This window comes from Oncorhynchus mykiss, chromosome 6, assembly GCF_013265735.2.
Source record: "Oncorhynchus mykiss isolate Arlee chromosome 6, USDA_OmykA_1.1, whole genome shotgun sequence".
NCBI lineage: Eukaryota > Metazoa > Chordata > Actinopteri > Salmoniformes > Salmonidae > Oncorhynchus > Oncorhynchus mykiss.
Genome location: NC_048570.1, coordinates 89,973,123 through 89,994,824, shown reverse-complemented (window position 1 = coordinate 89,994,824; position 21,702 = coordinate 89,973,123). Strand labels below are relative to the sequence as shown.

The 21,702-nt window shown below is 45.1% G+C and overlaps 1 protein-coding gene across 2 annotated transcripts; it reads right to left on the bottom strand.

The window, feature by feature from the left end:
* Positions 1-13,146: 13,146 nt before the first annotated feature.
* Positions 13,147-21,217, bottom strand: LOC118936341 (methylthioribulose-1-phosphate dehydratase). Of its 2 annotated transcripts, none has more exons than XM_036981444.1 (8): positions 21,135-21,217; positions 20,411-20,643; positions 19,893-19,993; positions 19,707-19,755; positions 19,073-19,190; positions 18,727-18,862; positions 14,221-14,388; positions 13,147-14,018 (listed from the first exon to the last, which is right to left on the bottom strand). In XM_036981444.1, exons 2-8 carry the CDS (start codon positions 20,474-20,476, stop codon positions 13,901-13,903), a joined length of 756 nt encoding a protein of 251 aa, XP_036837339.1. In that variant the 5' UTR covers positions 20,477-20,643; positions 21,135-21,217; the 3' UTR covers positions 13,147-13,900. The 2 variants fall into 2 exon arrangements, with proteins under 2 accessions (XP_036837339.1, XP_036837340.1); XM_036981445.1 differs by lacking the exon at positions 21,135-21,217 and adding an exon at positions 20,729-21,127.
* Between the last annotated feature and the right edge of the window lie 485 nt (positions 21,218-21,702).

The window sequence follows — 21,702 nt, the reverse complement described above, 5'->3', positions numbered from 1 at the left end:
GACTATGCATGACTATGACAGACTATGATAACTATGAGAGGCTGTACCAGACTATATCAGACTATGACAGACTATATCAGACTATATCAGACTATATCAGACTATGACAGACTATATCAGACTATGACAAACTATATCAGACTATATCAGACTGTGACAGACTATATCAGACTATGGCAGACTATGAAAGACTATGACAGACTATGCCAGACTATGCCAAGGCTATAAAAGACTATGACAAGATTATGCCAGACTATGACAAGACTATGCCAGACTATGACAAGACTTTGCCAAGACTATGCCAGACTTTGAAAGACTATGAAAGACTATGCCAAGACTATGCCAGACTATGAAAGACTATGAAAGACTATGCCAAGACTATGATAAGACAATGCCAAGACTACGAAAGACTATGACAGACTATGCCAAGACTATGCCAGACTATGAAAGACTATTCCAAGACTATGACAAGACTATGACAAGACTATGCCAAGACTATGACAAAACTATGCCAAAACTATGCCAGACTATTCCAGATTATGCCAGACTATGACAGACTATATCCGACTATGGCAGACTATGCATGACTATACAGACTATGCCAAACTATGAGAGGCTGTACCAGACTATACCATACTATGACAGACTATGACAGACTATGCCAGACTATATCAGACTATATCAGACTATGACAGACTATATCAGACTATATCAGACTATGAAAGATTATGAAAGACTATAACAGACTATATCAGACTGACAGACTATATCAAACTACGACAGACTATGTCAGACTATGACAGACTATATCAGACTATGACAGACTATATCAGACTATATCAGACTGTGACAGACTATATCAGACTGTGACAGACTATATCAGACTATGACAGACTATATCAGACTATGACAGACTATATCAGACTATATCAGACTATATCAGACTATATCAGACTATATCAGACTGTGACAGACTATATCAGACTGTGACAGACTATGACAGACTATATCAGACTATGACAGACCTATATCAGACTATGACAGACTATATCAGACTATGACATAATATATCAGACTATATCAGAATATGACAGACTATATTAGACTATGGCAGACTATATCAGACTATATTAAAACTATGACAGACTATATTAGACTATGGCAGACTATATCAGACTATATCAAACTTTGACAGACTATATTAGACTATGGCAGAATATGACAGACTATATTAGACTATGGCAGACTATGACAGACTATATTAGACTATGGCAGACTATATCAGACTATGACAGACTATATTAGACTATGACAGACTATATTAGACTATGACAGACTATATTAGACTATATCAGACTATGGCAGACTATGACAGACTATATTAGACTATGAGAGACTATATTAGACCATATCAGACTATGGCAGACTATGACAGACTATATTAGACTATGGGAGACTATGACAGACTATATTAGACTATATCAGACTATGACAGACTATATCAGACTATGGCAGACTATGACAGACTATATTAGACTATGACAGACTATATTAGACTATATCAGACTATATCAGACTATGGCAGACTATATTAGACTATGACAGACTATATTAGAATATATCAGACTATGACAGACTATATCAGACTATGGCAGACTATGGCAGACTATATTAGACTATGACAGACTATATTAGACTATGGCAGACTATATCAGACTATGACATACTATATCAGACTATATCAGACTATGGCAGACTATGACAGACTATATTAGACTATGACATACTATATCAGACTATATCAGACTATGGCAGACTATGACAGACTATATTAGACTATGACATACTATATCAGACTATATCAGACTATGGCAGACTATGACAGACTATATTAGACTATGACATACTATATCAGACTATATCAGACTATATCAGACTATGGCAGACTATATTAGACTATGACAGACTATATTAGAATATATCAGACTATGACAGACTATATCAGACTATGGCAGACTATATTAGACTATGACAGACTATATCAGACTATGGCAGACTATGGCAGACTATATTAGACTATGACAGACTATATAAGACTATGGCAGGCTATGACAGACTATATTAGACTATGGCAGACTATATCAGACTATGACATACTATATCAGACTATATCAGACTATGGCAGACTATGACAGACTATATTAGGCTATGGCAGACTAGAGACACACTAAGAGACAAATCAACAGACAGCATCCATGCTGCATAGGAAGGACAACACAGCAGTCTTTCCTGAAGCAACCCAAGGTTCCCTCTGTGCAGTAGGAAGGGTGCGTCACTTGAGTGGGTTGAGTCACAGACGTGATCTTCCGGTCCGGGTTGGAGCCCCCCTCGGGTTTGTGCCGTGGGTGAGATCTTCGTGGGCAATACTCGGCCTTGTCTCAGGGTAGTAGGTTGGTGGTTGAAGATATCTCTCTGGTGGTGTGGGGGCTGTGCTTTGGCAAAGTGGATGGGGTTTTATCCTTCCTGTTTGGCCCTGTCTGGGGATATCGTCGGGGATAGTGTCTCCCGACCCCTCCTGTCTCAGCCTCTAGTTTTTATGCTGCAATAGTTTTTGTCGAGGGGCTAGGGGTAGTCTATTATATATGCAGTATTTATCCTGTCTAATCCTGTGTCCTACGTGAATTTAGGTATGCTCCCTCTAATTCTCTCTCTCTCTTTATCTCTCTTTCTCTCTCTCTTTCTCTCGGAGGACCTAAGCCCTAGGACCATGCCTCAGGACTACCTGTCCTGATGACTCCTTGCTGTCCCCAGTCCACTTGGTCGTGCTGCTGCCCAGTTTCAACTGTTCTGCCTGCGGCTATGGAACCCTGACCTGTTCATTGGACGTGCTACCTGTCCCAGACCTGCTGTTTTTGAATCGCTCTCTACCGCACCTGCTGTCTCTAACTCTGAATGATCGGCTATGAAAAGACAACTGACATTTACTCCCGAGGTGCTGACCTGTTTCACCCTCTACAACCACTGTGATTATTATTATCTGACCCTGCTGGTCATCTATGAACGTTTGAACATCTTGGCCATGTTCTATTATAGTCTCCACCCGGCACCGTCAGAAGAGGACTGGCCACCCCTCAGAGCCTGGTTCCTCTCTAGGTTTCTTCCTATGTTCCCGCCTTTCTAGGGAGTTTTTCCTAGCCACCGTGCTTCTACATCTGCACTGCTTGCTGTTTGGGCTTTCAGGCTGTGTTTTTGTACAGCACTTTGTGACATCGGCTGATTTAAAAAGGGCTTTATATATACATTTTATTGATTGATTGTCTCCTCTGGGCAGTAGTCTACTCTGGGGAGTAGTCTCCTCTGGGCAGTAGTCTACTCTGGGGAGTAGTCTCAGATATCCCAGACCTTGGAGCAACGTAAACTAGGCAACAGCTGGAGCATTGGTACATCGCCGGAAGCAACCAGACGATATGGGCAGAGACTCTGATGTCTATTTAGTCTGTTCATCCTTAGCCAAGGGATAGTCTATGCAGACTGCTCATAATTAGCCAAGAGATAGTCTATGCAGTCTGCTCATCATTATCCAAGGGATAGTCTATGCAGTCTGCTCATCATTAGCCAAGGGATAGTCTATGCAGTCTGCTCATCATTATCCAAGGGATAGTCTATGCAATCTGCCCATCATTAGCCAAGGGATAGTCTATGCAGTCTGCTCATCATTAGCCAAGGGATAGTCTATGCAGTCTGCTCATCATTAGCCAAGGGATAGTCTATGCAGTCTGCTCATCATTAGCCAAGGGATAGTCTATGCAATCTGCCCATCATTATCCAAGGGATAGTCTATGCAGTCTGCTCATCATTAGCCAAGGGATAGTCTATGCAGTCTGCTCATCATTAGCCAAGGGATAGTCTATGCAATCTGCTCATCATTAGCCAAGGGATAGTCTGTGCAAGCTGCTCATCATTAGCCAAGGGATAGTCTATGCAGTCTGCTCATCATTAGCCAAGGGATAGTCTATGCAATCTGCTCATCATTAGCCGAGGGATAGTCTATGCAGTCTGCTCATCATTAGCCAAGGGATAGTCTATGCAATCTGCTCATCATTATCCAAGGGATAGTCTATGCAGTCTGCTCATCATTAGCCAAGGGATAGTCTGTGCAATCTGCTCATCATTAGCCAAGGGATAGTCTATGCAGTCTGCTCATCATTAGCCAAGGGATAGTCTATGCAATCTGCTCATCATTAGCCAAGGGATAGTCTATGCAGTCTGCTCATCATTAGCCAAGGGATAGTCTATGCCAGGTGTCAAACTCAAGGCTCATTCAATCCAGCCTGCGGAACAATGTTGTAGAAATCATAATATACCTATATTTATAGCCTCTTCACTCTGTCCAGCTTGCTAACAGTCATAGAAACGAAAGCTAGACAGTCAGGGAGAATACATTTTTATTTTATGTTTTTGACAGCGAGGAAATATAACATTTTAAATGCGGTCCACCGGACCTCGGGGAAGAACGATTGCGCTCCTGTGGAGAAAATTTGTTTGACACCCCTGGTCTATGCAGACAGCTCATCAAGAGAAGGCCTGATTTCCTTGGTTGATATGGCAGTATGCACCCCGCTAGAGGCTATACTGATTACTCTGCATATTAATTTGGTCAGTGCATTTATCCAGCCTTTCTCTTTTGTCTATGAGGAGGATGGAGGCTGATGACACTGGGGAAAAGCTGGCAGAGAAAGTACTTTTCTGTAGAAGTATCTTATATCACAAATAAAGGCTTCCCTGTGCTCCTAGGTCTGAAGGAAACATGCTTCACAGTGACTGCTAACGGCTTCCCTGTGCTCCTAGGTCTGAAGGAAACATGCTTCACAGTGACTGCTAACTGCTTCCCTGTGCTCCTAGGTCTGAAGGAAACATGCTTCACAGTGACTGCTAACTGCTTCCCTGTGCTCCTAGGTCTGAAGGAAACATGCTTCACAGTGACTGCTAACTGCTTCCCTGTGCTCCTAGGTCTGAAGGAAACATGCTTCACAGTGACTGCTAACTGCTTCCCTGTGCTCCTAGGTCTGAAGGAAACATGCTTCACAGTGACTGCTAACGGCTTCCCTGTGCTCCTAGATCTGAGAGAAACATGATTGCCAAAGAAAACGTATTTGTTGTATGTTTGTCAGCAAAACCATTATCCTAAAATCATTACTTATTCATATTATTCCTGTGCTTGCTAATTTTGCCAAGTGTGATTAATATTTGGTTTGGTTTAGTTCCATCACAGACTTCAAACTGTCTGATGTGTGTTTTATGTGTGCTGCTGATAATTGCACAGTGAGATAATATTTGGTTGGCTGTATAGCTCAGGACCCTAAGCAGGAAGAAAATGCACACGAATGACAAATGAAAGTCAAACCCAATTAGTTAAGTTCAGTTCTTTGAACACAACTCTTGCAAAGCACAAAAGTTGAGGTTATCCCCTCCTGTAGGTGATCCACAAAGCACTGAACTGAGGTTAACCCCTCCTGTAGGTGATCCACAAAGCACTGAACTGAGGTTAACCCCTCCTGTAGGTGATCCACAAAGCACTGAACTGAGGTTAACCCCTCCTGTAGGTGATCCACAAAGCACTGAACTGAGGTTACCCCCTCCTGTAGGTGACCCACAAAGCACTGAACTGAGGTTACCCCCTCCTGTAGGTGACCCACAAAGCACTGAACTGAGGTTACCCCCTCCTGTAGGTGACCCACAAAGCACTGAACTGAGGTTACCCCCTCCTGTAGGTGACCCACAAAGCACTGAACTGAGGTTACCCCCTCCTGTAGGTGACCCACAAAGCACTGAACTGAGGTTACCCCCTCCTGTAGGTGATCCACAAAGCACTGAACTGAGGTTACCCCCTCCTGTAGGTGACCCACAAAGCACTGAACTGAGGTTACCCCCTCCTGTAGGTGATCCACAAAGCACTGAACTGAGGTTACCCCCTCCTGTAGGTGATCCACAAAGCACTGAACTGAGGTTACCCCCTCCTGTAGGTGATCCACAAAGCACTGAACTGAGGTTACCCCCTCCTGTAGGTGACCCACAAAGCACTGAACTGAGGTTAACCCCTCCTGTAGGTGATCCACAAAGCACTGAACTGAGGTTACCCCCTCCTGTAGGTGATCCACAAAGCACTGAACTGAGGTTACCCCCTCCTGTAGGTGATCCACAATGTATTCAGCTCCTGTAACACACATGTTCAAAGAGCCCAAGACAGACAAACAATTCAGCCTTTTCCATATTCTAAAAAATATACTGTTTCACTCAAACTCTGTTTATGGTCTTTCAAGACGGAGTAGCTCTTGCAGTGGACATGGACATACTGTATAGACATTTAAAAAAATAAAAAAATCTGACTAAAGGATTGCTATCAAATCCATTTGTGTAATACATTGTCAAAACAGGAATTTCTTCACAATTATCAAACAGTGACGTGCCCGTCACAATCTGTATTTCTAACAGCATTAGCTAAGCAACACAGGGGGGGGTCTTCTGAATGCAGTGGTATATTTTCAGCACACACAGCAGACAAGACGAGGGAAGTCAGTAGGGCTCATGGAGAAGCATCTTGTAAGAACTCCCCGCTGGTGTGATGATGATGAACAGGGATGAGAGCAGGAGAGTGGCGGCGCCCACAGAGGTGGGATCCACCGTCTGTCTGATGTTACTGGAGGCGGCGTGGCACACGCTAGCCAGGGTGGAATTCCATGATGGAAATGAAAGGAAGCAGCGCTGGCAGGAGCGCTGGGATTTCCATTTTGCCACTACACAGGGGAGTGTCCTCAGGAGACGACTGGCTGTGAGGTTGACTGACAGTCAGCCCTGTGTGTTGGGCGCGTGTGTAATGTTTCATTTATCACCTGGGAGATCTGGTAGGAGATCAGTTAGCGTAGATCAAAACAGTCCTGATCTACACGTTCTGTGGAGCAAACTAAAACTAACTTCTAAAACATATCAGGCTAGTGTTGAAAGTCTAATGCAGAGGAGAAACCAGATTCTCTCTAGTCTAAATAAATAATGATTCCAGGCTGGCAGAAGCATATCCTCAGAAGAATATCAAGGCTGTACTTTATCTCATTGTCAATTTAGACACATTCTATATCCCTACTTACTGTAGAACAAAACCTGGTCTGATATCCAGCACCAGTCAAAAGTGTGGACACACCTACCCATTCAAGTATTTTTATTTATTTATACTATTTTATACATTGTAGAATGATAGTGGAGACATCGAAACTATGAAATAACACATGGAATCATGTAGTAACCAAAAAAGTGTTAAACAAATCAAAATATATTTTATTTGAGATTCTTCAAAGTAGTCACCCTTTGCCTTGATGACAGCTTTGCACACTTTTGGCATTCTCTCAACCACCTTCATGAGGTGAGTCACCTGGAATGCATTTCAATTAATGCGTTTGAGCCAATCAGTTGTGTTGTGACAAAGTACGGTTGGTATACAGAAGGTAGCCCTGTTTGGAAAAAGACCAAGTCCATATTATGGCAAGAACAGCTCAAATAAACAAAGAGAAACAACAGTCCATCATCGACTTTAAGATATCAAGGTCAGTCAATGGAACATTTCAAGAACTTTGAAAGTTTCTTCAAGTGCACTCGCAAAAACCATCAATCGCTATGATGAAAGTGGCTCTCATTAGGACCACCACAGGAAAGGAAGACCCAGAGTTACCTCTGCTGCAGAGGATATGTTCATTAGAGTTAACAGCGCCTCAGATTGTAGCCTAAATAAATGCTTCACAGAGTTCAAGTAACAGATACATCTCCACATCAACTGTTCAGAGGAGACTGCGTGAATCAGGACATCATGGTGTTGGGGTGCTTTGCTGGTGACACTGTCAGGGATTTATTAGAATTCAAGGCACACTTAACCAGATTTTAAAATAACTACCTCATCTCTGTACCCCTCACATGCAATTATCTATAAGGTCGCTCAGTGAATTTCAAACACAGATTTAACCACAAAGACCAGGGAGGTTTTCCAATGCCTAGCAAAGAAGATCACCTATTGGTAGATTGGTCAACAACAACAACAAAAAAACAGACATTGAAAATCCCTTTGAGCATGGTGAAGTTATTAATTACACTTTGGATGGTCTATCAATACACCCAGTCACTACAAAGATACAGGCGTACTTCCTAACTCAATTACCGGAGAGGAAGGAAAACGCTCAGGGATTTCACAAAGATGCCAATGGTGACTTTAAAACAGTTACAGAGTTGAATGGCTGTGGTAGGAGAACACTGAGGATGAATCAATAACATTGTAGTTACTCCACTATATTAACCTAAATGACAGTGTGAAATGAAGGAAGATATAAAAATTTTCCAAAACATGCTTCTGGTTTCCAATAAGTCACTAAAAGTAAAGCTGACAAAACAATTGGCAAAGGAATTTTGTCCTGAATACAAAGCATTATGTTTGGAGCAAATCCAACACATCACTGAGCGCCTCTCTTCATATTTTCAATCATAGTGGTGGCTGCATCATGTTATGGGTATGCAAGGACAAGGAGGGGTTTTTTTAATGATAAAAAGAAACAGAATGGAGCTAAACACTGGCAAAATCCTTAAAGTAAACCTGGTTCAGTCTGCTTTCAACAGACACTGGGAGACAAATTCACCTTTCAGCAGGACAATAACCTAAAACACAAGGCCAAATATACACTGGAGTTGCTTTCCAAGACCACATTGAATATTCCTGAGTGGCTGAGTTACAGTTATGACTTAAATCAGCTTGAAAATCTATGTCAAGACTTGAAAATGGCTGACTAGCAATGATGAACAACCAACTTGCAAATATTGTACAATCCAGGTGTGCAACGCTCTTAGAGCGCCAAAGGTGTATTGTCTCAGGGGTGTGAATACTTATGTAAATGAGATATTTCTGTATTTCATTTTCAATATATTTGCTAAAATATCTGAAAACATGTTTTCACTTTGTCATTATGGGGTATTGTGTGTAGAATTCAGGCTGTAACAACAAAACGTGGAAAATATGCCACTCCAAATTGAGCTCAGGTGCACCCAATTTCCTTTGATTATCCTTGAGATGTCACTACAACTTGATTGGAGTCCACCTGTGGCCAATTCAATTGTTTGGACATGATTTAGAAAACACTTCTAGAGTGTTGAAAGTTTCCAAGAGCACAGTGGTCTCCATCATTGGTAAATGGAAACAAAATATGGAACTACCCAGAGAGTGGCCAGATGGAAGCCACTCCAGAGAAAAGGCACATGACAGCACGCCTGGAGTTTACAAAAAAACATGTGAAAGATTCAGAGCAAAAACTAAAAAAATGAACTCTTTGGCCTGAATGCAAAACGCTGTGTCTGGAGAAAATCAGGCACAGCTCATCAACCCATCCCTACCATGAAGTATGGTGGTGGCAGCATCATGCTATGAGGATGCTTTCCAGCTGCAGGGACACAGAGTCTGGTAAGGATAGAGGGGACAATGAATGGAACCACATACAAGCAAAACATTGATGAGAACAAGATTCACATTCCAACAGGATAACGACCCCAAGCATACAGTCAAAGCAATGCTAGAATGGATTCAGAACAAGAATGTGAAAGTCCTTTAGTGGCCCAGCCAAAGCCCAGACTTGAATCCCCATGGAAAATCTGTGGAAAAACTTGAAGATTGCTCTTCAAGGCCAATCCCCATCTAACATAACAGAGATTGAACAAATCTGCAAGGAAGAATGGGAGAAAATACCCAAATCCAGATGTGCAAAGCTGATCCAGACATCCCCAAGACGACCAAAAGCAGATCCAGACATCCCTAAGACAACTCAAAGCTGATACAGACAAACACAAGATGACTCAAAGCTGATCCAGACAAACCCAAGATGACTCATAGCTGTAATAGCCACCAAAGGTGCTTCTACAAAGTATTGACTCAGGGGTGTGAATACTTATTGAAAATGAAACACAGATTTAATTTACATACTGTAAATGTACTAAGATTTCTAAAAACATGTTTTCACTTTGTCGTTATGGAGTATTTTGTGTAGATATATTTAATCCATTCTGAATTCAGGCTGTAACAATAAAATGTGGATTAAGTCAAGGGGTGTGAATACTCTGATGGTACTACATATATTGTTTGTAGGCTTGTTGGGCTTTTATGAATGGTTTATTTCTATGCGTTGGTCTGGATCTGAGATGATTCTTTACAGAGTCAAGTATATTTGTCCAGGTCTCAATTGTTCCCTGATTTGCACCATGTATTCCTGCTGTCGCTAATTATAAATGTAGTAACTGCTAATAGTAACTGTAGCCCTTGGCGAATTGGGAGTCAGGTGATTGCCATCTAAGAGTCAGCAGTAATCGTCTCTGATTAATTGATTCAAGGAGCTATTATCGTTAAGTAACAGATGCAAAGCATTGGAATATTTACATTCATGTACATGAAAATTAATTGAATCACTTTGCCCCAAAAGCATTTAACTGCAGGGCTGTCCCACATCATATGGAGGAATGTGTCTACCTGATTTAGGGGACACAGTGAATAGTTGAAAGTTCTGGCCAATTTCATCAAAAAAACGTTTTTTTGGTGTCAAATACAGTCTGTATAAGTGTATACATTGATGGTTCGGATTATGGGATGCCAAGATCATATTTTTACATATTCTGTTCCAGTTAAATGGTTGTTCAGATTCAATAAGATCTGTGTACCATACTTTAATGGCTAGCTCAGAATAAGAGCTTTCCAAAAGGGAGATCTTTTCTTTGGGAGCCCAGATCATTTATTTATAAATCACATCATTGGATGGTTTGCAAATTGTATTTCCCAAGGGACTCTAGGCCAGCATTGCTGACCTACGTTGTAAATATAGAAAAAATAAACAATTTGCCTGGTAATGTGTACAGTATGTCTTTTAAATCCTGGAATGTTCTCAAACCATTACTGTCCATGATTTCGGCAAGGGGTACGGATTCCACATTTGGACCATTGGGGAGGGGGGTGCAAAAGGCCACCCGCCAGATCACATGGCATGACATTTTGATTCCCAGTAACAATGTTCTTCCAGGGCAATAGGAGACTCCATATTACATTGGTTAAGGGATATATCAGTGGAGACCACCTCTTCCAGGGCAATAGGAGACACCATATTTCTCACTATACTCAGCCAGGGTGCAGAATAATCATGTCTAAACCAATTTATGATGGGGTGAAATGCTTGTGTCTGGAAATACAATTTAAAGTTTGATACGGATAGTCCTCGCTCTTCCCCTCTTTGTATGTTTGTTCATTTTTAACCGGGCTCACTTACCTTGCTCTTATATATATATATATGGCTCCTGAGTGGCGCAGCTGTCTAAGGCAATGCATCTCAGTGCAAGAGGCATCACTAGAGTTCCTGGTTCGATTCCATGCTGTATCACACCCAGCCATGATTGAGAGTCCCATAGGGCGGCGCACAGCGTGGTCCGGGTTTGGCCGTCATTGTAAATAAGAATTTGTTCTTAATTGACTTGCCTAGTTAAATAACGTTTCAATTAAAAATACACACTTTTAAACCACATTATGGATTTCAACTGGGATTCAATTGGTAGAGATGGAGTCTTCCCTCAGGGTTGACAGAGGCAGTAGGGCAGATTTGGTTAGATTTATTTAGTTGAGATGGAGCTGAATTTGTCTATGATCTTCAAAGCTCTTGGGAGGAATTAGGATACACTGTCTAGATAAAGATATCGTCGGCGTATAATGATATGCTATGATCCGTAGATTTGAGATATTGGTGTAATTTTTGGATTGTCGAATTGCCTGGGCCAGGGTCTCCCTAGACAAAAACAGCAGAAGTGAGATTGGATCACCTTGCCTTCTACTTCTAGGGTATGAATACTTTCTGAAGGCACTGTCTAAGACAAATACATGATTTTTCCCCAACAAAAATCAGGGAGAGGGTATCAACACTTCTAATTCGGGTGAAACTAACATTTACCTGCTATGCTGAACAGTCAAGCAGAGGTTGGTTACCCTCAGTAAATCGCTCTTAATAAAATCCCAGTACTTAATAAAACATACAGAATGCTAGATCTAGACAAACAAGGACACAGCAGTGATCTGAGATTCAGCACCATGGACCACGGCAGAACCAAAATCCTGGAATTGGAGGTTCTGCACAACATGAACGTGGACAGCGACCATGCACTGGACTGGTAGAACCCATTGGATAAAGGAAGGAAGACAAATCCAGGAAGACAGAGGGCTGAATTGGAAGACTCCCGCACAAACTATCTTCTATGCAACTATCTGTGTCTCAGAGCAAGTATTAACCAATCCCAGCACACATTTCAATTTCATATAAAAAAAAATAAAAAAAAGATTTGCACACTTTAACATCCTTATTGATCAGACATGATTCATGTTTTGCTATATTATGTGAAAGGTCTGTTTGCATGTGAACAATCCACATCTGTCAGGCTGTTTGATTTGCAGTATGCAAGACAATAACCCTAGTTGACTCCCGCTAAATTTGAATTCTAAGTGCAGACAGGCGTTTGCGTGATATGACACACCAACCCCCCCCCCCCACCTATATGTCTAATTCTTTCAGATTACATTGAATGCTCAAGAGAGAGAATAGACACTTAACCATCTTCTAATAGTTCAGATGGTAGTGATACAGACTGTCTGGTCAGAGTAAGACCACAGTCACCTTTAACAGCTCAAATGTTTCTTTGACACCCATTTCAACATGAGACAGGCTCCTCATGTTGCTCTACAACTGCACATGTCAATACGAGAGGCCAATACAACTGGCGTTATTGTGGAAAGCATCATCTTTAAAAAGAGATTAACTTATCCCACAAGGAATTTTTAAAAAGGAGCTACACGTCATATTTGTGAGGCCAGCAAATCTCGTCAAATAAAGTCTGCGGCTGTAGCACAATGGGTTAGTGTGTGGCTCAGGCCCTGTCAATTTGACAACAGCCAGTCTGTCTTTTAAGGACCAATAAGAGGTTTTGGGGGTAAAATATTGTATAACATCATTCTACTATTACTGTAGATATGTATTTTAATATACTCTAGACATTTCTAATGATTGTTTGCAGGTCATAAAATGTAGTTTCTGGTACAAAAGCCACTGTGGCAGGAATATTTTTTATTTTTATTTTAAATCTACCAGCCACTCAGATTTTTTTTACCAGCCAGAATATTTTCCACAAAAATTACAACAAAACCAACAGATGAGCATGCTTTGTAATGTTTCTAAAACAAGTGTATTACTAGTAAGAAGTAAAATTGGTATATTAATTAAATTTTTAACCAAAATATCAGACAAAAATGTCCCACCTTTAAGGGAGGGAGGTTACCATGGCAACGCAAATCAGTATTGTTTCTGCCTGTGAGATTGACTAGTAGAAGCGTGGCCTTCTCTTCCCAAGCAGTTGAAACTCAAACACAGAAAAACAACCTAGTTTGTGAACAAAACAATGTAAATAGCCAAAAAAATACAAGGACAGGGTTTCACTTCAGTAGACTTTCTTTTCAAGTAAATTAGACCAACTTTTATGCCTGTGCACAGCGCTTCTAAAAATGTAATCTTTCACTCAGCTCTTCACGTGCGCACAGTCCCCCAGCCAGGCTGTGTTGCAGAGCGAGGTGGAATAGGCTATATATTACCAGCTATGAAACAAAAACGGCAGAAATATTTTGAAAACAGCTAGTGCAGCATATATGTCACTGTAAATGTGATCAAACTTGACTTTTTATATTCACAAATGCGAGTGAAATACTTGCACTGTGAAGTCCTGACCACCCGGCGACATGGCTGGGGGAAAAAAAAAATCCACATTTGGCAGGCGTTCATTTTAGGCCCTGATTGTTTGCCTCCATTTATTGGGATGGTTGGACATCGTAGTAATGGTTCTCTTCAACGGGTGGTGCTGAAGGATCCATTCCACTCTGCTTCATTTGGACGGCGATGTCAAATAGGTAGTCATAACATTCACACCTGGAACAAGACACGTGGATAACCCACTACCACACAAACCTCTAGAAAGCACCAATGATGCATTTAAAACAGTGATACATTCAGTCTAAATGACACATTCACAGTAATACTTCTACAAACTTTTACTTTTAGACTATTTATAATTATTAGTTATACACTTCTATAAAACATTGTTACACTTCATAATTATTCATTAACTCACATGGTCTTGGCTTTCTCCCAGGACTCCCCCCACACGTAGACGCCGTGGCGCCGGACGAGGACCGCACAGGAGTCTGGGTACTGCTCCATGGCCAGCGCCATGCGCTCCTTCAGGTCCCGCTCCTCCGGGGTGTTCTCAATGATGGGGACCACCAGGGTTTCATCATATCTACAGACACACATGTCAACGTCAGTGTGTGAGCAGAATGCATAGTCAATAAGGCCACTATCTAAAATCAAGTGTCAGCTTCCCCTGGATGAAAATGTGCCAGAATTGACAGGAGTTACAAGGTAACATCTGGATTCCCACATTCATTTCCATAAACTGCCAGGGCTGGACTGTTTCAGTGCAGACATTCACACTGTAGCACATTGGCAGGTAGCTTAGTGATTAGAGTGTTGGGCCAGTAACCGTAAGATTGCTGGATCGAATCCCTGAGCTGACAAGGTAAAAATCTGTCGTTCTGCCCCTGAACAAGGCAGTTAACCCACTGTTCCCTGGGCACTGAAGATGTGGATGTTGATTAAGGCAGCCCCCCGCACATCTGATTCAGAGGGGTTGGGTTAAATGTGGAAGACATATTTCAGTTGAATACATTCAGTTGGACAACTGACTAGGAAATCCCCTTTCCCATTGAGCACTTATACGGCCGTCGTTGGCGCTGGAGGTGCCCTCGCCAGGGCCCAGCTCGTAGTTGGTGCTGGAGGTGTCCTCGCAACCTGCCTGCCTGGAGGTGTCCTAGCCACGTGCCCACCTGTAGTTGGTGCTGGAGGTAGGTGTCCTCACAACCTGCCCGCCCGTAGTTGGTGCTGGAGGTAGGTGTCCTCGCAACCTGCCCGCCCGTAGTTGGTGCTGGAGGTAGGTGTCCTCGCAACCTGCCCACCCGTAGTTGGTGCTGGAGGTGTCCTAGCCACGTGCCCACCTGTAGTTGGTGCTGGAGGTAGGTGTCCTCACAACCTGCCCACCTGTAGTTGGTGCTGGAGGTGTCCTCACCACGTACCGACCCGTAGTTGGTGCTGGAGGTGTCCTAGCCATGTGCCCACCCGTAGTTGGTGCTGGAGGTGTCCTAGCCATGTGCCTACCCGTAGTTGGTGCTGGAGGTGTCCTAGCCATGTGCCCACCCGTAGTTGGTGCTGGAGGTGTCCTAGCCATGTGCCCACCCGTAGTTGGTGCTGGAGGTGTCCTAGCCATGTGCCTACCCGCAGTTGGTGCCGGATGTGTCATCTCCACGTGCCCACCCGTAGTTGGTGCTGGATGTGTCCTAGCCATGTGCCCACCCGTAGTTGGTGCTGGAGGTGTCCTAGCCATGTGCCTACCTGGCGCTGGAGGTGTCCTAGCCATGTGCCTACCTGTAGTTGGTGCTGGAGGTATCCTAGCCATGTGCCTACCTGTAGTTGGTGCCGGATGTGTCATCTCCACGTGCCCACCAGTAGTTGGTGCCGGAGGTGTCCTCTCCACGTGCCCACCCGTAGTTGGTGCCGGAGGTGTCCTAGCCACGTGCCGACCAGTAGTTGGTGCTGGAGGTGTCTTAGCCACGTGCCGACCCGTAGTTGGTGCTGGAGGTGTCCTAGCCACGTGCCGACCCGTAGTTGGTGCCGGAGGTGTCCTAGCCACGTGCCGACCCGTAGTTGGTGCCGGAGGTGTCCTAGCCACGTGCCGACCCGTAGTTGGTGCCGGAGGTGTCCTAGCCACGTGCCGACCCGTAGTTGGTGCTGGAGGTGTCCTAGCCATGTGCCGACCCGTAGTTGGTGCTGGAGGTGTCCCTTACACATGCCCTCCCCTAGTTGGTGCTGGAGGTATCCTAGCCACGTGCCGACCCGTAGTTGGTGCTGGAGGTGTCCTAGCCACGTGCCGACCCGTAGTTGGTGCTGGAGGTGTCCCTTACACATGCCCTCCCCTAGTTGGTGCTGGAGGTGTCCCTGCCATGTGCCGACCCATAGTTGGTGCTGGAGGTGTCCTAGCCATGTGCCGACCCGTAGTTGGTGCTGGAGGTGTCCCTTACACATGCCCTCCCCTAGTTGGTGCTGGAGGTGTCCCTGCCATGTGCCCACCCGTAGTTGGTGCTGGATGTGTCCTAGCCACGTGCCCACCCGTAGTTGGTGCTGGAGGAGTCCTAGCCATGTGCCTACCTGGTGCTGGAGGTGTCCTATCCATGTGCCCACCTGTAGTTGGTGCTGGAGGTGTCCTAGCCATGTGCCTACCTGTAGTTGGTGCTGTAGGTGTCCTAGCCATGTGCCCACCTGTAGTTGGTTCTGGAGGTGTCCTAGCCATGTGCCTACCTGTAGTTGGTTCTGGAGGTGTCCTAGCCATGTGCCTACCTGTAGTTGGTGCTGTAGGTGTCCTAGCCATGTGCCCACCTGTAGTTGGTGCTGGAGGTAGGTGTCCTCACAACCTGCCCGCCCGTAGTTGGTGCTGGAGGTAGGTGTCCTCGCAACCTGCCCGCCCGTAGTTGGTGCTGGAGGTAGGTGTCCTCGCAACCTGCCCACCCGTAGTTGGTGCTGGAGGTGTCCTAGCCACGTGCCCACCTGTAGTTGGTGCTGGAGGTAGGTGTCCTCACAACCTGCCCACCTGTAGTTGGTGCTGGAGGTGTCCTCACCACGTACCGACCCGTAGTTGGTGCTGGAGGTGTCCTAGCCATGTGCCCACCCGTAGTTGGTGCTGGAGGTGTCCTAGCCATGTGCCTACCCGTAGTTGGTGCTGGAGGTGTCCTAGCCATGTGCCCACCCGTAGTTGGTGCTGGAGGTGTCCTAGCCATGTGCCCACCCGTAGTTGGTGCTGGAGGTGTCCTAGCCATGTGCCTACCCGCAGTTGGTGCCGGATGTGTCATCTCCACGTGCCCACCCGTAGTTGGTGCTGGATGTGTCCTAGCCATGTGCCCACCCGTAGTTGGTGCTGGAGGTGTCCTAGCCATGTGCCTACCTGGCGCTGGAGGTGTCCTAGCCATGTGCCTACCTGTAGTTGGTGCTGGAGGTATCCTAGCCATGTGCCTACCTGTAGTTGGTGCCGGATGTGTCATCTCCACGTGCCCACCAGTAGTTGGTGCCGGAGGTGTCCTCTCCACGTGCCCACCCGTAGTTGGTGCCGGAGGTGTCCTAGCCACGTGCCGACCAGTAGTTGGTGCTGGAGGTGTCTTAGCCACGTGCCGACCCGTAGTTGGTGCTGGAGGTGTCCTAGCCACGTGCCGACCCGTAGTTGGTGCCGGAGGTGTCCTAGCCACGTGCCGACCCGTAGTTGGTGCCGGAGGTGTCCTAGCCACGTGCCGACCCGTAGTTGGTGCCGGAGGTGTCCTAGCCACGTGCCGACCCGTAGTTGGTGCTGGAGGTGTCCTAGCCATGTGCCGACCCGTAGTTGGTGCTGGAGGTGTCCCTTACACATGCCCTCCCCTAGTTGGTGCTGGAGGTATCCTAGCCACGTGCCGACCCGTAGTTGGTGCTGGAGGTGTCCTAGCCACGTGCCGACCCGTAGTTGGTGCTGGAGGTGTCCCTTACACATGCCCTCCCCTAGTTGGTGCTGGAGGTGTCCCTGCCATGTGCCGACCCATAGTTGGTGCTGGAGGTGTCCTAGCCATGTGCCGACCCGTAGTTGGTGCTGGAGGTGTCCCTTACACATGCCCTCCCCTAGTTGGTGCTGGAGGTGTCCCTGCCATGTGCCCACCCGTAGTTGGTGCTGGATGTGTCCTAGCCACGTGCCCACCCGTAGTTGGTGCTGGAGGAGTCCTAGCCATGTGCCTACCTGGTGCTGGAGGTGTCCTATCCATGTGCCCACCTGTAGTTGGTGCTGGAGGTGTCCTAGCCATGTGCCTACCTGTAGTTGGTGCTGTAGGTGTCCTAGCCATGTGCCCACCTGTAGTTGGTTCTGGAGGTGTCCTAGCCATGTGCCTACCTGTAGTTGGTTCTGGAGGTGTCCTAGCCATGTGCCTACCTGTAGTTGGTGCTGTAGGTGTCCTAGCCATGTGCCCACCTGTAGTTGGTGCTGGAGGTGTCCTAGCCATGTGCCTACCTGTAGTTGGTTCTGGAGGTGTCCTAGCCATGTGCCTACCTGTAGTTGGTTCTGGAGGTGTCCCTGCCATGTGCCCACCCGTAGTTGGTGCTGGATGTGTCCTAGCCATGTGCCTACCTGTAGTTGGTTCTGGAGGTGCCCTAGCCATGTGCCTACCTGTAGTTGGTGCTGGAGGTGTCCTAGCCATGTGCCTACCTGTAGTTGGTTCTGGAGGTGCCCTAGCCATGTGCCTACCTGTAGTTGGTGCTGGAGGTGTCCTAGCCATGTGCCTACCTGTAGTTGGTTCTGGAGGTGCCCTAGCCATGTGCCTACCTGTAGTTGGTGCTGGAGGTGTCCTAGCCATGTGCCTACCTGTAGTTGGTTCTGGAGGTGCCCTAGCCATGTGCCTACCTGTAGTTGGTGCTGGAGGTGTCCTAGCCATGTGCCTACCTGTAGTTGGTTTTGGAGGTGTCCTAGCCATGTGCCCACCTGTAGTTGGTTCTGGAGGTGTCCTAGCCATGTGCCCACCTGTAGTTGGTTTTGGAGGTGCCCTTGCGGATTCCCTTTATCATCTCCTGGTGAGTTATGCGGAACTCCTTGCCAGGATAAAACAGAGTTGCCATGACGGCAGCCTTGGAGTGGGTGTGGATGACGGCCTGCGCCGCTGAGGAACAGGAGGGAGACAGTTAGCATGTTGGCCTATTCGTGGGTCTGTGTACAGCTCACCCCTCATAGACTATCACTCATTAACAGAGAGAGCTCACCCCTCATAGTGTATCATTCATTAACAGAGAGAGCTCACCTCTCAGTGTATCAATCATGGACAGAGAGAAGTCACCTCTCATAGTGTATGATTCATGAACAGAGAGCTCACCTCTCATAGTGAAGGCATTCATGAACAGAGGGGTGCACTGGCTCTTCTTCAGGTTCTTCCAGGGGGGTGGGGAGCTGATGTCTCTCTCCTCCACATCACAGACAAACATGTCATCTGGCTACAGGGTGCAACACACACACAAAAAACATATCTCCAGAAACTGTCAAACTAAGTAGTCCAAGTTGGCTCTGATGATATGAAGGCAAAACACCAGCCCTGCACACCTGTAGTCTCTATGATGATATGAAGGCAAAACACCAGCCCTGCTCACCTGTAGTCTCTATGATGATATGAAGGCAAAACACCAGCCCTGCTCACCTGTAGTCTCTATGATGATATGAAGGTAAAACACCAGCCCTGCTCACCTGTAGTCTCTATGATGATATGAAGGCTGCTCACCTGTAGTCTCTATGATGATATGAAGGCAAAACACCAGCCCTGCTCACCTGTAGTCTCTCTGATGATATGAAGGCAAAACACCAGCCCTGCTCACCTGTAGTCTCTATGATGATATGAAGGCAAAACACCAGCCCTGCTCACCTGTAGTCTCTATGATGATATGAAGGCAAAACACCAGCCCTGCTCACCTGTAGTCTCTATGATGATATGAAGGCAAAACACCAGCCCTGCTCACCTGTAGTCTCTCCTTCTGCACTCCAGACGGGGCAATGTAGATCTGATCTCTAGATACAACAAAATGGGGAGATGAATGTTCATTAGCTAGCATGCATATATATTTATTCTCTCTCTCTCTCTCTCCACGTATGAGGTTTTGAATTTTAAAAAAATGATTCAACAATATTAAAGTCAGAGCACTTACCCACGTCTCAAACTTAGCCCTCCTCCTGTCCCAGTAACCCAGCCGAGTTGGTAGAAAAGACGACATAACTCTGGGATGAGAAGCCGTGGATGTTCCTTGTCCTGAAACAAGGTGATGGGGAAACACTACATTACCCAGACACCATAATGGCTCATCATTTACCTTCAGGTGCTTGTGCAAATTATGAATGTTGTGAGATGTGGCCACATCCATTTACCTCTCCTCACTCTTTCTGGGTCTTAAACTGGAGCTGTGTGTTCTCTCTCTCTCTCTCTCCCTGTTAAAGTCCCCCCCTGTTGTTTCTCTCTGGCTTTGGACTCCCCAAAATATCTTCCTCCGACTTCCCTCATCGCTTCTATTGTCCTTAGATTCTTGCTCTACTCACTGTCTAGCCTACAAGTTAAGGTGTGAATCTAGCTCGTTACTTGTTTGCAATTTCAGATTGCAAGACTTGTTTTAAATGTGTTAGCCAGCCTAGCTAGATAACCTACAACGGTTAGTCGTTCTAAAGCACATACCTGAGACTCCGTCGACTCGGAACCATTTTCCTTGTCTTCAATGGTGGCATCACAAACAGATGTCATTTTATTTTGGATAGGTGCAGAACGAACTGCTTTTTCAACCGGTGGAACCAGATTCTTCTTGCAAGTTCTCTCTTTTTCACCCGGTGGAACCAGATTCTTCTTGCGACCACGTCCTGGGAGGTTGACTACAACTCCATGGACAGCATGCTTCCTGATAACATTACGAACTGTGGAAACAGCAATGCCAAGGTCTCGGGAGATGGACTTGTAACCTTGCTTAAGTCCATGTTTGGTTATAATCAAATTCCTTACATCCTCAGATAGTTCTTTCCCCTTGGCCATGTTCACAGTGGTAACGTTATAATGAAGCAGAATATCCTGTTCTCTTTTCAACACGATTTGAATGGCTGTTTTTACCTTGTAAAAATACCTGCAACTTACCACAGTACACGTGTGAACACGTTTTTATTTTAATTTATATTTGAAGACGTATTGAATTATTTAAAATAGACGTACAAGGGTGCCAATACACTAGAACGCAACTGTAACAGGCTGGCCAAAAAGCAAACTAGATAACGTTAGCTCACTAACTAACTGGTGCTACTTTAACATGCGATGTTATTCCTCCTCAACGAAATCTAAAACAACATATCGTTTAAATACAATATTTCGCCACATGTTTAAATGGAACAATTCAGTTTTATCGCGTTTTAAATACCTTTGTGTGTTTGTTTGACAGCAGAGGGGTCGTCATTAGTGCGACAGGATATAGTAAGGACCTCCAAATCTCTTGCACGTGGCCTTGTATTGTGCCTGAAGACAATTATCGGAATAATCGCAGAGGTCTTTGATAATCGGCGAAAAATAAGATGAAACAATTCTTAGCAATTCAAAATCAAACGTGTTTTATTATTTGTTCATATTTTGGTTTGAAGAAGTATATCCTATATCAGGGTAACTTCAACCTGGAGAGGGTGTTGCACAAGTATGCCTAACAAGCACCAGGTGGTAGCAGAGCTCAAATAAATTAAACCAAATGTATGGTAAGGACAGGTACCTTTTTCTTGTCTAGTCATGAAAAGTGGTCCCTCCCTTCCCAACTAGAGTCACCAATTTACATCATGGTGCTTGCAGGCTGCAGTCTAATTACAGTGTAGATGCTTACTAGTACATTATATTATTATATTATTATATTTGAGTAATTTAGCAGATGCTCTTATCCAGAGCGACTTACAGTTAGTGCATTCAAGAGACCCGAGCTGGCAGAACGGAGTGCTTGGGTTAAG

What these genes read in the sequence shown, in the direction of transcription:
- LOC118936341 (XM_036981444.1), bottom strand. Translation starts at nt 20,476, where the DNA reads ATGACATCTGTTTGTGATGCCACCATTGAAGACAAGGAAAATGGTTCC. An exon ending in ACCTCCAAAACCAACTACAG is followed by an intron (nt 14,389 to 18,726) that starts GTGGGCACATGG and finishes GTGTGTCTGTAG; the next exon opens with ATATGATGAAACCCTGGTGG. An exon ending in TGGGAGAAAGCCAAGACCAT is followed by an intron (nt 14,019 to 14,220) that starts GTGAGTTAATGA and finishes GTCTTGTTCCAG; the next exon opens with GTGTGAATGTTATGACTACC.